Below are 14606 nucleotides of genomic sequence, written 5' to 3'. Positions count from 1 at the left end.
TGTTATGGAAAAACAAATTTTCTGCTGTGGAAAATCTATGAAAAATCTTGGCTGTAGTCTTAGGCCAGGTTCACACTACAGAATTCATGGCAGGAAAATTTCTGTCAGGAAATACTGAGTGTGGACAGTGCAGACTGACTAAGGACCGCGCGGACATTGCCATTGCGATAGACGGCAATGTCTGCAGCACGGATTCCGCCAGAACATTGAGCAGGTTCAATGTTCTGGCAGAATTTTTTTAACTGAATTTTCTGACGGAAATTCCGCCCAGATAATTCTGCAATATGAATCGGCTTACGGAAAACCCATTCACCTGCATTTTACCTTCAAGCAGCGAAATTTCCGACCATTATTCCTGAGCAGAATTCCAGTTGGAAATTCTGTAGTGTGAACCCGGCCTTATAGTCACTATAGGGTTTATTTATACCAAACTAAGCAATGGGTATAGCAGGTTTATGGGACCATATGGGTCGGTGGGTACAAAATAGGCATTACCATATTTCCACCAGATCTGTATTGCTGGCAGGGGACAAACTTCCACACTGGTTATATCAACACACAATATGCCCCTCATTTATTATTGTAAGCCCGACATATTTTGTCGGTTTGTGTGCCAGATTATGGCGCATTGCGGCAGAAATTCTGCCTATGCCAGCATTTGCACCAGAATTGAAAAAAAAACAAAACAACTAACTCTCCATTTAACTAAGAACCCGAAAAAGGGGCATGGTCATTGGGAAAAGGGGGGCATTGTCACTGGAAAAGGGGGGGTTTCCCGACATTTTCACAAAAACCCAACATATTTACTAAGGTTTCCATATAAAATGTGGTGGATTTCAGCTGAGGAAATCCTACAGATCAGAGCATGTGTAAAAAAAAGCTAAATGTAGGGAAAGTAGAAAATGTAGGGAAACCATAGTAATACCGTGAAAAAAAATGTGGGGAATTAAAACCCACAAAGAAAACTGCACTGCACTCTTAGTAAATCAGGAACAATGTGTGCCATGTGAGTGTTATTTTAACCTGGGATCCCCACCATTCACAGTGTCTGCCCCTTTCCTAATAGTTTTAGTTATAAAACATATATTCTACTTTAGATGAAAGTACAGGACCTAAGATTAATAAGCAGTGCAATAGAGAACAGAATGAATAAAAAGAGCTAATTCAGCTGAATCGCTGTGCATTGGCTTCACGGAGTATTTAAAAGAAAATCCTGACATCTGAATTTTGTTGTACGTATATTGTTCCCAAGAAAGGTTAAAAATTGCTGCCACTTGTAAATGTCAGGCTGGTGACCCTGACCTTTTTTGATCGCAGCGAAAGGTTCATTAAATTACCTTATTTCCGTTTTTTATATATCTGGTCTACATATTCCTAATAAAAAGTGTTAGTTAATGTTTTTTATTTTTTTTTTGAACTATTTCTGAGTATTATGAACTATCTTACTTTTTTTTATAGTCGTGTATAGGCTTTCCTTCACTCATGGCTGGAAGTTGTAGTTTTTAAACAGCTGGAAATACACTGTTTGAATAACCACTGCTGTATAACAGTCCCCATTTGCAACCAGCATACAACTAATTGTTTCATATTATTATTACTAAAATATATCTTACTTATTTTATAGGCACAACTGCACTTTATTTTTTTCTACTGATGCATCCGTACATCATAAGCAACTTTCCTAACCCAAAGACTTTTGAGGAAGTGCAATTCTTTAATGGAAACAACTATCACAAAGGAATTGACTGGTAAGATGAATGCATTAAGTTTACAATTCGATTTCAATTCAGAGAAACACCTGCCAATACACCTGGGATGGGCATGTTGTGGTTTTATTACTGATATTCTTGCATGAATTGAGTTAATCTCATAGCCTGCAATGCAGCACAGGGTACATGTCAAATCGAATCATTGTGCACTTTACTGGAAAATATGATAATGAACTGACTAACTAATGGAAAGTGAATGTGTAGTCAATAGTAAAAAAGAAATACAATATATCAGGTCAGATTTATAGTTTTAATAAATCGGCTTCATTGTCTCTTTATTGTGGATTCCATCCTGTGGCTATATAATGCTGTATTCGCATATGTCCAGCATCCAGCATAGTTTCCCTCCGCCGTGCAATGGAGGGAAACTGATGCTAGAACTGACCCCATTTATTTTAATGGGACAGTTCACAATCATCCAGTGTCTCAATTTTGACGCCGGATGGTTGGACACCGTACACTGGACAGGTGGATACTACCATTCTAAACTGTAAACTTGGTAAGGTTGTGTTTCCACTTTGCTTGTTTTCTTGGGAAAACTGCCACTGCAGTTTTTGAGCCAAAACCAGAAATGTATTCAAAGGGAATTAGAAATATAAAGGAAGGACAAAAAAAAAAAAAAAAAAAAAAAAGCTGAGTGGAAACATAGTCTTAGGGCTTGTTCACATGGGGTGGATTTGATTGTAAACTCACAGTGGACTTTGCAAGTTTGGATCTGATGGACTCTCCATTACAGATTTTCAGCAGCAGAATTTCCACTGGCGAAAATGCGCCGCGGATCCCATTGACTATAAAAATCTGAAAATCTGCTGTGGAGAACCCACCCCCATTCAAGCTCACAGCAGGAAACAATCTATTAAATCCGCCAATGTGAATAAGCCATTGAAGTTCAAATTTATTATTAGTACTTCATGTACGTCTCTCTCTCTCTCTCTCTCTCTCTCTCTCTCTCTCTCTCTCTCTCTCTGTGTATACTGTATTAGTCCAGTGAAGCAGATGCAAATCAAAAAATGTTGCAGTATCTTGTAATACCTTTTTTATTTGGACTAACAGAATTTTGTAGAGACAAGCTTTTGGGATTCCTCCCCTTATCAAGTCCAAAGCAAATCTAAGCTCACAAGCAGAAGACATAGGTTGCATCACTCATGCCCACTACCTGGTTGGATCAGAGGGGAGGGGGGGATGGAGTTCTCCCTCCAAAAAAAACATTATAAGACTGAGATGCTGGACAAACCTTTGGTTAAAGCCTGTGGCAAAAAGCTGAAAAACCATCCTAAGAAAAGCTGGACTCCACCACACAAGGACTGCTATACCATTATGCTGTTAGGATTTTCTTTTAGTTTCTGAACTTGTCTTGCTGAACTCTTTTATATATTTTTGTACCTGTATGTCATTTGCTTATTTTATACATAGCACTGTGATACTCTTTTTTTTTCAGATTAAATGTTTAATTAATCAGCTCTGTCCTTTGATCTCTAAACATAGGAGCTCACCTTTCTGAAGGAAGCTCTGGTGAAACACGTTTATCAAAGGATTAATTTAGTGACCTGCTGGAACTAGTAGTGGATACCCAGAGGTCTGGTGCCTTTAACCCTTTCACCATCATACACTCGCTAGCGTCTTGGCTGGACCTATAGGGTGTGACCGTGACAGAGCTTCACCAGAGCTTCCTTCAGAAACATGAGCTCCTATATTTAGAGATCAAAGACCAAAGCTGATGAATTAAACATTTAATCTGAAAAAAGGTATCACAGTTGTCACGATCCCACCCTATCGGTTAAGCAAAGATACTACAGAGAGTATGATGGTGCAAGGGTTAAAGCCACTAGACCTCTGGATATCCACTACTAGTCTCAGCAAGTCACCAAATTAACCCTTTGATAAATGTTTTTCACCAGAGCTTCCTTCAGAAAGATGAGGTCCTATATTTAGAGATCAAAGACCAGAGCTGATTAATTAAATATTTAATCTGAAAAAAGGTATCAAAGTGTTACGTATAAAATAAACAAATGACATACAGGTACAAAAATATATAAAAGAGTTCAGCAAGACAAGTTCAGAAACAAAAAGAAAATCCTCACAGCATAATGGTATAACAGTCCTTGTGTGGTAGAGTCCAGCTGCTCTTAGGATGGTTTTTCAGCTTTTTTCCACAGGCTTGAAACAAAGGTTTGTCCAGCATCTCAGTCTTATAGTGGTTTTTCTGGAGGGAAAACTCCATCAACTCCACCCCCCCCCCTCTGATCCCACCAGGTTGGGGGGCATCTCTCTTCCCTTATCCCTAACTTGTTTTTATGATGGGACCAGAGACATCCTGCTGCTACAAAGGCTTTTGACTTCAAAAGAAGTATAACACAGGCCGACAGCCCCCCCCCCAATGAAACTGGAATACACAAAAACAAATACACAGTCTGAATGAACCCTCACCCATGCCTTAGATGATACATTATACACAAATACAATTATAACACATGTATAATTCTATAATCAGGCCTTGGGCCTGATACCTCCCCCTTAAGATGGGGACAGAGAGATTTTGCCTCCCCAGGCTGATAGATCTGTCTCCATTAACCGTCTATTTCTTTTCTTGACACCACAGGCCCTGTATTCCCAGGCAAAGATGGCACTGAAGGGGCCTATTTTCTTTTCAGCTAAGAGCTGTGGATTGATCTCCGCATTCTGAAGGGATCCCTGGCTCTTAGCTTCTTCCACTAGGTCCAGTAGGGGATCACTACCCAGCCCTTCCTCTGGTGCATAGTATGCCATATAAATGTGGTACAATCTCTGCCTCTCACCTTTCTCATCAAGGCTAACTACATATGTGGTAGGTTCTAGACACTGCGAAATGGGCAAGGGACCCTCCCAGGCAGCCTGCAACTTATTCTGCCTGATGGGGTTCAGAACCATTACCTTCTGTCCCACTTCATAGACCCGGTCCCTTGCATTGCGATCATACCAGTACTTCTGCCTGGACTGTGCTGCTGTGAGGTTGTCATGCACAAGCCCAGTCAATGCCTGCATCTTGTGTCTGAACTTCAGAACATACTCCACCACTGAAGCTACCAATTACAGTCATTTTCCTTTTTCCAGAGACTTTGCATTAGATTGGACATGAACTGTGTGCCCTGATCAGTGAGTATTTCTCTGGGGAACCCCACCATGCAGAATATACTAATTAATGCATCTGCCACCTTAGGATAAGGCAGGATAAGGCAACCTCAGGATAAGGCAACAGCCTCAGGGTAACCGGTTACATAATACACCAAAGTAAGAATACATTGTTTCCCTTCTGGGTACAGCTAGAGGCCCTACAATATCCACTGCCACTCGTTCAAGACAGTTCTGTCCTCCCCATCTCCTGTTTTACCTCCTCTGTCTAATCTCGGAAATATGGAGGCATATCGCAAGCAGTTCAAGCCTGCACTGGAGCTAATGTGCCAAGAAAAGGACATCCCTACTGCAGGAAAGAACAAGGAACAACTTATTGCTGATCTTGTGGAGTGTGATGCCCGTGCAGAAGAGCTGAGTGACATGAGACAAAGTCCTACAGCTGGAACTGCCATCCAAGGACTGATATCTCTTGGGGAATACAACATTACTCCCCATCAGGACAGTATTCCACATGAGGCCTTGGACTCTTATATGTGGACTACCTTACAACACCTTGGGAATGTGGATGCCAATATGAAACTCCAACTGCTTCTCCAGTATCAAACTGCAGAGAGAGAGGTACGAGCGGCTGAGAGAGAGGCACGAGCCACAGAGAGAGAGGCGGCAGAGAGAACGGCCCAGCGGAGGCATGAACTGGAGTTTCTGAGGCTGAGAGGGGATGCTTCATCCGCACGGAGTGATGTGCAGGATCAAGGAGACCACAAACCCCGCTTGGAACATTTCCCTATGTTGGAGAAAGATGGTGATCTGGATGTGTTCCTGAGGGGATTTGAAAAGGTTTGCCGGCAGTTCCATCTACCTAAGGAACAGTGGGGACAATATCTAACCCCATGGTTGCAAGGGAAAGCTCTGGATGTGTTTGCTTCTCTTTCCTCTGAGAGTGACCAGGACTATGAGGCAATAAAATCTGACTCCAGAGACTTATCGGAAAAAGTTTTGAACTTTGCAACAAAGTGCCACAGAAAGCTGCACTGAACATGCAGGTCAGCTAAGAACTGCATTCAGGCTATTGACTGGGGGCCTACAAGTCACTACCTATGAGGCCCTGAAGGACTTGATGGTCCTGGATCAGTTTCTCCAAACACGAAGCTTTGAAGCCAGAGAGTGGATATTGGACCGCAAGCCCAAGACAGCAACGGAAGCAGCAGAACTTGGAGATGACTTTGCCAACAACCTGGCACCAACAGCAAAGCGTTGATCTGCACAAAGCGGAGCAAGTACCTGGAGGGGAGCCACACACCCACAGAGCACCACCAGCAGCACCAAGCCAGCTGGAAAATTCTTGCTATCAGCACCAAAAGCAACAGGAGCCACATTGGGTCAGGGGGACACCCTCCGATGTTACAGATGCAACACTATTGGGCACCTGAGTGCCACTTGCCCCAACAAAAAGAATTCTCCACCAGTAGCTGGAGGACACACAGCCATTCTTCTGGTGTCCGGAGCGGTGGAGAAAAGAGCGGATAACCTGCAGAGTGTAACTGTGGGTGACTGGTTGACAGTGGGTTTGCGAGATTCTGGAGCCTGCTTTACCTTGGTGCGGCCTGAAGTGGTGGATACAGAGGACATCATCCCTGGAAGAACCATGGCTTTAAAAGGAATTGGAGGTGTGCGGCCTGCTGTGCCCATGGCCCGTGTGTACCTGGATTGGGGTACAGGCAAGGGTTTGCGGGAGGTGGGGGTCTCTGAGGACATCCCTGTTAATGTTCTGCTGGGGAATGATTTGGGTCGGATGCTCTGTCATTATGCTCCAGAGGACACTACATGCATACCGGATGGGCTAGGAGAGAGCCCTGTTCATTCTGAGGTACTGTGCGAGACTTTGGGAGACACTGTGAGATGTGGTAACTGGGAGGGAGTGCAGGGGATTGATAAATGTTTACCTGTGACTGAACCAGTAATGTTTTCCAAAAGTGAAATGGGGTATATTGTGAAACGTGGTAACTGGGAGAGAGTGCAGGGGATTGATAAATGTTTACCTGTGACTGAACCAGTAATGTTTCCCAAAAGTGAAATGGGGTGTATTGTGAAACATGGTAACTGGGAGGGAGTGCAGGGGATTGATAAATGTTTACCTGTGACTGAACCAGTAATGTTTCCCAAAAGTGAAATGGGGTGTATTGTGAAACGTGGTAACTGAGAGGGAGTGCAGGGGATTGATAAATGTTTACCTGTGACTGAACCAGTAATGTTTTCCATAAGTGAAATGGGGTGTATTGTGACATGTGGTGACAATGCATTGCCAATGCCAACACCTAGTGGAGATGGGCTAGGGGGAGGGGTTGGTGTGCCCCTGGTGACATTTAAGGATGAGGGATCAGCAGTGAGTGATATGTCTCAATCCTGTGAGCCTAAGGAGGAGGAGGGAAGGAGTGATAGCCCTGTGTATGATGCCTGTAACATTGTTATGTCTGGGACTGAGGGAGAGGAAGGTGGAGATGCTAGTTCACCTGGGGGAAATGTGCTCCCTGATGCCCCAAGATGGAGGAGGGAAATGAGCATTTCCGGGAAGCTCTGTGCAGTGACCCTTCCCTTGAAGGGCTGAGACAACGTGCTGAACATACAGGTGTGGACACAGATGGGCATCGAGTATATTGGGAAAATGATATCTTGTACTGGGAGTCCCTTTCCAAAGGCATGCTAGGGGCCCAGGAGAGAGAAAGGCCGTTAGTGGTTCCTAGGCAGTACAGGAAAGAGCTGCTGAGGTTGGCCCATGAGACCCCCCTGGCAGGACATTTGGGAGTGGCCTATGCAGTCATAGAGAAGGAATGTCTAGCTGTGGTCTGGGCTTTGCAAAAATTACAGCCATACCTGTATGGCAGGGATTTTACTGTCATAACTGATCACAACCCTCTACATTGGTTGGACAGAGTGTCCGGTAACAATGGCACCTTGAAACAAATGCTAAAAACATTTGTAGAATCGGAGGGCAGAGACTGCGAAAAGTATTTACCCCATCTGTTATTTGCTTACAGGGAGGTACCCCAAGAGCCTACAAGTTTCTCGCCCTTTGAGTTATTATAGGGTCACAAAGTGCGGGGAACCCGAGATTTAGTTAGGGAAGAATGGGAAGGGGGGCCACATGCCCCTGAGACTTCTGTGGTTGAGTATGTTCTGAGATTCAGGGACAGGATGCAGGCACTGACACGGCTGGCACATGACAACTTCACAGCAGCACAGTCCAGGCAGAAGTACTGGTATGATCACAATGCAAGGGACCGGGTCTATGAAGTGGGACAGAAGGTAATGGTTCCAACCCCCATCAGGCAGAATAAGTTGCAGGCCGCCTGGGAGGGTCCCTTCCCCATATTGTGATGCCTAGAACCCACCACATATGTAGTTGCCCTTGATGAGAAAGGTCAGAGGCAGAGACAGTACCACATTAATATGGCATACTATGACCCTGAGGAGGTGGTACTCAGTGTATGTAGTGCACCAGAGGAAGGGCTGGGTAGTCATCCCCTACTAGACCTAGTGGAGGAAGCTAAGAGCCAGGGATCCCTTCAGGATGTGGAGATCAATCCACAGCTCCTAGCTGCAAAGAAAAGGCAGCTAAATGAGGAAATAGGCCCCTTCAGTGCCATCTTTGCCTGGGAATGCAGGGCCTGTGGTGTCAAGAAAAGAAACAGATGGTTAATGGAGACAAATCTATCAGCCTGGAAAGGCAAGATCTCTCTGTCCCCATCTTAAGGCCTGATTATTAACATCCTATATGTGCATTATAACTGTAACTGTGTAATGTCTTATCCAAGACATGGGTGAGGGGTCATTCAGACGGTGTATCCTTTTTGTGTATTGCATTTTATTGGGGGTCTAGCTGTTTGTTTGTATCTCCTTTGAAGTCAGAGGCTCTTTTGAAGCAGCAGGATGTAAGGGCACTCTGGTCCTATCATATAATCAACCGGATAAGAGGGCCAGGAACAGAGATGCCCCCCTGGTGGGATCAGAGGGGAGGGGGGAATGAAGTCCCTCCAAAAAGGCAGATCTATAATAATTAACAATGCTAGACTCAGGGTGTTCAAGGCTGTGCCCAAAAGCTGATAAGAGCTCTCACCCACAAAGGACGGCTATACCATAATGCTGTAAGAACTTCATTTTTGTTTTCTGAACTTGTCTTGCAAAACTCTTTTATATCTTTTTAGACCTGTATGTCATTTGTTCCTGTATTTTTATATATTTAGCACTGTGATACCTTTTGTCAGAATAAATGTTTAATTAATCAGCTCTGGTCTTTGATCTCTAAATATATGAGCTCACCTTTCTGAAGGAGGCTCTAGTAAAACACGTTTATCTAAGGGTTAATTTGGTGACTTGCTGGGACTAGTAGTGTATACCCAGAGGTCTGGTGGCCTTAACCCTTGTACGGTCACACTCTCTCTACTGTCTTGGCTGGACCGATAGGGTGTGATCGTGACAGCAGCAATCAGCTGTCAAACAAGGAATTGCTCATTCATTAGCTTAATGTTCGTATTGTTTTGCCCTAAAGATCATTGTTGGTTGGCCCTGTGTGCAGGTGACAAAGATGTAAGTGAGGAGTGAATGATCCAGCGAGAATTCACGTCACCCTTGCAGCACAATCACTAAGCCATGCAAAGGGGTCATTGAACTGGCACCAATCAGTTTAGATGGGTCTGCCCATATGAATGGAGAAAATAAAGCTAATTTATTAGGGGTTTTTTGGTGGTCCAAAGATTTATTCAGATAATCTCTTACACATGGCTGTATTACAGCTCTGTTATGAAAAGCCTAAAAAGAGCTTTCATTAAGGTACAAGAAAATCTACTATGCTTCCAATGTTATACAGAAACAATCTGCATGAATCCAACAGAAACAAAAACATGTGATATAGTCTATAGGATTGCATATGTTTGGAGAATATCTCTCTATATTCAGTGAAGGAAAAATATTTCCTCTTCATCTTTATTGTTTACTCAAACAGTAAGAGACAAACAAAACAACAAAACAAAACAAAAAAAAATCCAGAAAAATGCATTTCTAATAAGTTATCAGTTGATTTGCATTTGGTGAAAGAAGTGTTTGATCCCCTCTAAATTATCAAGATTTCTGGCTTCCAGGAGTCTTTTACACAAGTAATAAACTAAGAGTAGGAGCCATCTCTTAAAGAGTACCTATAATCAAAAAAACTTTTAATATATTGTTCATTAATGTCTCCCTAACAACTTTCTAATTGCATGTCATTACCTAAAATTTTATTTATATAAATTTTTTATTCTAAAATATGACCACTAGGGGTCTCCCTACATGTCTTTTTCTCATAGATTTCAGACTCTTGCTGTTCTGGCATGAGTCTGAAATCTCTGTGCAGCCGGGCTGACAAGCAAGCACAGCAGAGGTCATCAGGTTCCAGCAGCAGCAGCACAGCAGCTCTGTGATCCAATCTTACTCCTTTCTGTAAGACACATGCTTTAGTAAACTGAGAGGAGGAGACTCAGGAGCTTTTGGCTGTGCTGTGTTCACAGCCTCTATGCATGCATAGAGGGATCACAGCATAGAGGAGGAAGGGCAGGCCACGTCCCTTCCTCCCTCCACACGGACTGCAGAGTGAGCAGAGAAGAGAAAAGGTACAAAGGTTTTTTTTTTTTGAAAAAAAATAAATGCAGGGTTAATGTCAGGTGTAGTCAGGGACAGATGGGGCGGGGGAGATTAGGGACAGTTTAGTTCATGATAGGTACTCTTTAAAGGGAATGCTCCTAATTTCAGCTAGTTACCTTTTGAAAAGACTACTGACCTCAGAGGCAATCAATCAGATTCCAAATGCTCATCCATGGCCAAGATCTGTCCAAGGATGTCAGGGGCAAGATTGTAGACCTACACTAGGCTGGAGTGGGCTACAAGACTATCACCGAGTAGCTTGGGGAGAAGTTTACTAAAGTCTCCTTCAGTCAGGGGCTCCATGTACGATCTCACTTTGTGGAGTTTCAATGATCATGAGAATGGTGGGGAATCAATCCAGAACTACACAGGAGGATCATGTCAATGATTTCAAGGCAGCTGGGACCATAGTCACAAAGAAAACAATTTGTAACACAGCAATGGGGCTGCCACTGAGTCATTCCCACTGTGGGCTTGGTGTCACAGTGACGATGGTAGTCGCCATGCGCTAAGGCAGTGTTAGTTAAGTGACCCACTCTTATCAGGTGGCCTTGATGTGACAACCTATTTTCAATATATTAAGAACAAGCTAAATATTTAATTAAGGAAAAAATAATAATTTCATTTTTTTTTTCATATTTCTATAATTGTATGACTAATACTAGTATTGACTGGTGATACCACACTATGCAAGTCTTATGACCAAAATACCAAACAATGAATATATATTTATTCTGCCTTAGCGGTATTTATTTTAATATCTTACTTTACTTAATTTCCTGGAATGTTGTTCCATCGTGAAGTCGGTTAATGTGCTGTATGGCTATAGGCATACAAGAAGCAATCTGTTGTTACTTACTAAAGATAAAATATCTGGCAGCTTTCCAAACAATTACAGATCACTAGATACATGCAGTGGGCCTTTCCTTACAATTCAGAAATGTCTGTATGGCAAAAATAATCATTTCATTATTTTGGACCATTGCCATGGCACGATTTCTGTCAACACGGGCTCTTGAACAGCAGACATTTTCCGGTAGTCAAGTACCCTCAATTTTAATGAACGAATAAGGCCGCAATGTACATGCATATAGCAACTGAGACTACAGCTAGAGATCGAGCCATGTGCTCGCCCTTGTAGAGGAGCTGCTAAAATGTAATAATAGGAAAAAGAGGAAGAGATAGTAGATGGAGGCTGGGGGCCAGAGCTGGTCAATTCATTTCTTGGTAGATCTTATTATTTTTTTTTACTGAGGCAATTTTAAGGCAGTCGAAGATGAGACAGGCCAGTTGATGTTGCTTATTTTTTTGTTAGCCCTTTCACATCTTTATTGATTTAGCCTTTCACACTCTAGCTATCATAGTTAAAATTGTTCCTCTTCATTTACCACTCAGCACTACAGTCACTAAGGCAATAGGGAAGAAAACACATTTCCTTAAATTTTACTAAGCAAAATGAAAGATAAGAGCCCTACTGAGCTCTCCCTATACTACTACTCTACCCATTTCTCCAAGTTGCTTCATATTCCAATGTGTAAGATTCTGAAAATATTTGTGACTTTCAATACCACTATACTTTTATACTATTAAATTTATAGTTATAGATTTCATTTTAAAGTGTCCCTGTTATAGGCACTTGGGGGGAGATTTTTTTTATCCTGCATGTATGTAAAGCTCCATTCATTTTAAGTTCCCTGGATTTTTGATTTTTGAGCAAAAGTCGCCATTAGTCGCCATTAGTGAGCTTATGGACAGCCCGGGAGTAAAGCACAGTATAGCTCACTTCATCTGGCTATGTCTAAAGATTTATGGTGAACACTTAGGCTTGACCATAAAAACTTTAGACATATCCCTGCTACATGTTAAATGTTTTGTATAATGACAGGGACACTTTAAAGAGAGCCTACAAAGTTATTGTATTATGTGTTTCTATATGTACCTATATCATTACATGCTATACCATCACTAATCTTTGATGTATTTTCCAAAGGTATATGGATTTTTTCCCTTACCCTTCCAACACAACCTCAGATTTCCTGTTTGAGAAGAGTGCAAATTATTTTCATTCAGAGGAAGTACCCAAGAGAGTGGCAGCCCTGTTACCAAAAGCAAAGATTATCACCATTCTTATTGATCCATCTGATCGAGCATATTCTTGGTACCAGGTATGGTGTCTTAAAGATGTTTAGGCTGAATGCAATAGACAATGCACACATAAACACACAGGCAGTGAAATTAAGTACATTAGGTTAGGGGCTCTGACTACGAGGCTAAAGAGGTGGGAATCAAGCTCACTGGTTTAACTATGAGGTCTAGGTGGAGTGAATCAATGTCTGGGGGTGTGAATATGAGGCTAAAGGGTGTGAATCAGGCTCAGGGAATCTGCATATGATGGGGAGTGGGAAGAATCAGGCTCAAGGGGGTGTGAATATGTATCTAAGGGGGGGGACTGGGCTCAAGGGGTGTGAATATGTATCTAAGGGGGGGACTGGGCTCAAGGGGTGTGAATATGAGACCGAGGAGAAAATCAGGCTCAGGGGTTAAAATATAAGGGCTAAAGAGGTGTGAATTAGGCTTAGGGGGATGTGCATATGATGGTGAGTGAGGAGAATCAGGCTCAGGGGGGGATGAATATGAGGCTAATAGCAAGCTCAGGGGATGTGCATATGATGCTGAGGGGTGTGTAATATGAGGCTATGGGGACATGAATAAGGCTTGGTTCACACTACGTTTTGTCTAAACGGCGACTGAATCCGGCTGGGGGATGGGAAAACCGGGCGCTCCCATATCCCAGCAGTACCCAGCCCCATCTCATTCATTTGAATGAGCCGACCGGAGTCAGATAGTCACTCCGATCAGCTCATTTTTGCCCCGTATCCGGTTTTGTTACAGGACCTAAAACCACAGTTTTAAGTCCAGTCACAAAACCGTATACAGGTCAAAAATTTGCCGACTGGAGTCACTATCTGACTCTAGTCGGCTCATTAACCCCTTTTTCACAATTCTGACCACCGTCACTTTGAGCGTTAATAACTCTAAAACGCTTATACCGAATATTCTGATTCTGAGATTGTTTTTTCGTGACATATTCTACTTTATTTTGGTGGTAAATTTTCGGCGTTACTTGCATCCTTTCTTGGTAAAAAATCCCACAATTTCATGAAAATTTTGAAAATTTTGAATTTTTCTAACTTTGAAGTTCTCTGCTTGTAAGGAAAATGGATATTCCAAATACATTTTATTTTTATTCACATATTCAATATGTCCACTTTATGTTGACATCATAAAATGGACATATTTTTACTTTTTGAAAAATTAGAGGGCTTCAAAGTAGAGCAGCAATTTTCAAAAATGTCATGAAAATTGCAAAATCTGAAGGGACAGATGTTACAGAACTACAATCCCAGCATGCCTGGGCAGTCTAGGCATGCTGATAGTTGTAGTTTGGCAACATCTGGAGTGCTACCGTTTGGGCACTACTGTAACAGTGGTCTCCAAACTGTGACCCTCCAGATGTTGCAAAACTACAACTCCCAGCATGCACAGACAGCCTTGGTTGTCTGGGCATGCTGGGAGTTGCAGTACGGCCTTCCTAGTGGTTGCCACAGTAAAGATCCCTTTACTTTCACTTTCATTTCGCCCCCCCCACCGTCGATTCCCTACCTGAGCCGTGATCTCCGCTGGATGTCTGCGATGATTGCCGGGCCCCATGCATCTTCTCCTCTTGTACAGGCCTCCAACTTCTCCCCCCTCCCCCGTTCTGCCCGACATCCAGGGGTGGGCAGAACAGGGGTTTCCATGGCAACCCCCTGTCCTGCGCTGCCATTGGTCAGAACTCAGTTCTGACTAATGGCAGGGGATAGGAGGAGATCACAGCACTGTAACCTCACTCCTATCCCTTAGGATGATCGGGGCTGTCACTGACAACTCCGATCATCCCTATTTTCCGGGTGACCGGGTCACCAGAGACCCGATCAGCCCGGAACTGGAGAAAATCGCATGTCTGGATTGACATGCGATTTTCTCCGATCGCCGACATGGGGGGGGGTCTCG

At 43.0% G+C, this 14606-nt stretch overlaps 1 protein-coding gene across 3 annotated transcripts in view; it reads left to right on the top strand.

Moving 5' to 3' along the window:
- The window catches only part of LOC130361904 (bifunctional heparan sulfate N-deacetylase/N-sulfotransferase 4-like), a 428712-nt gene that overhangs the window by 377639 nt on the left and 36467 nt on the right, over positions 1-14606 (top strand). For all 3 annotated transcript variants that reach the window (XR_008891199.1, XM_056565565.1, XM_056565577.1), the window contains exons 9-10: positions 1625-1748; positions 12544-12718. Coding sequence is in view for 2 of the 3 variants with exons in the window: in XM_056565565.1 (XP_056421540.1) it covers positions 1625-1748; positions 12544-12718 (299 nt within the window). In the remaining variant the exon portion in view is untranslated. The remainder of the gene's footprint in view (positions 1-1624; positions 1749-12543; positions 12719-14606) is intronic.

The sequence above is a fragment of the Hyla sarda genome, chromosome 1 (assembly GCF_029499605.1).
Source record: "Hyla sarda isolate aHylSar1 chromosome 1, aHylSar1.hap1, whole genome shotgun sequence".
NCBI lineage: Eukaryota > Metazoa > Chordata > Amphibia > Anura > Hylidae > Hyla > Hyla sarda.
The sequence above is the reverse complement of the archived record's forward strand: the minus strand, read 5'-3'. Positions and strand labels throughout refer to the sequence as shown.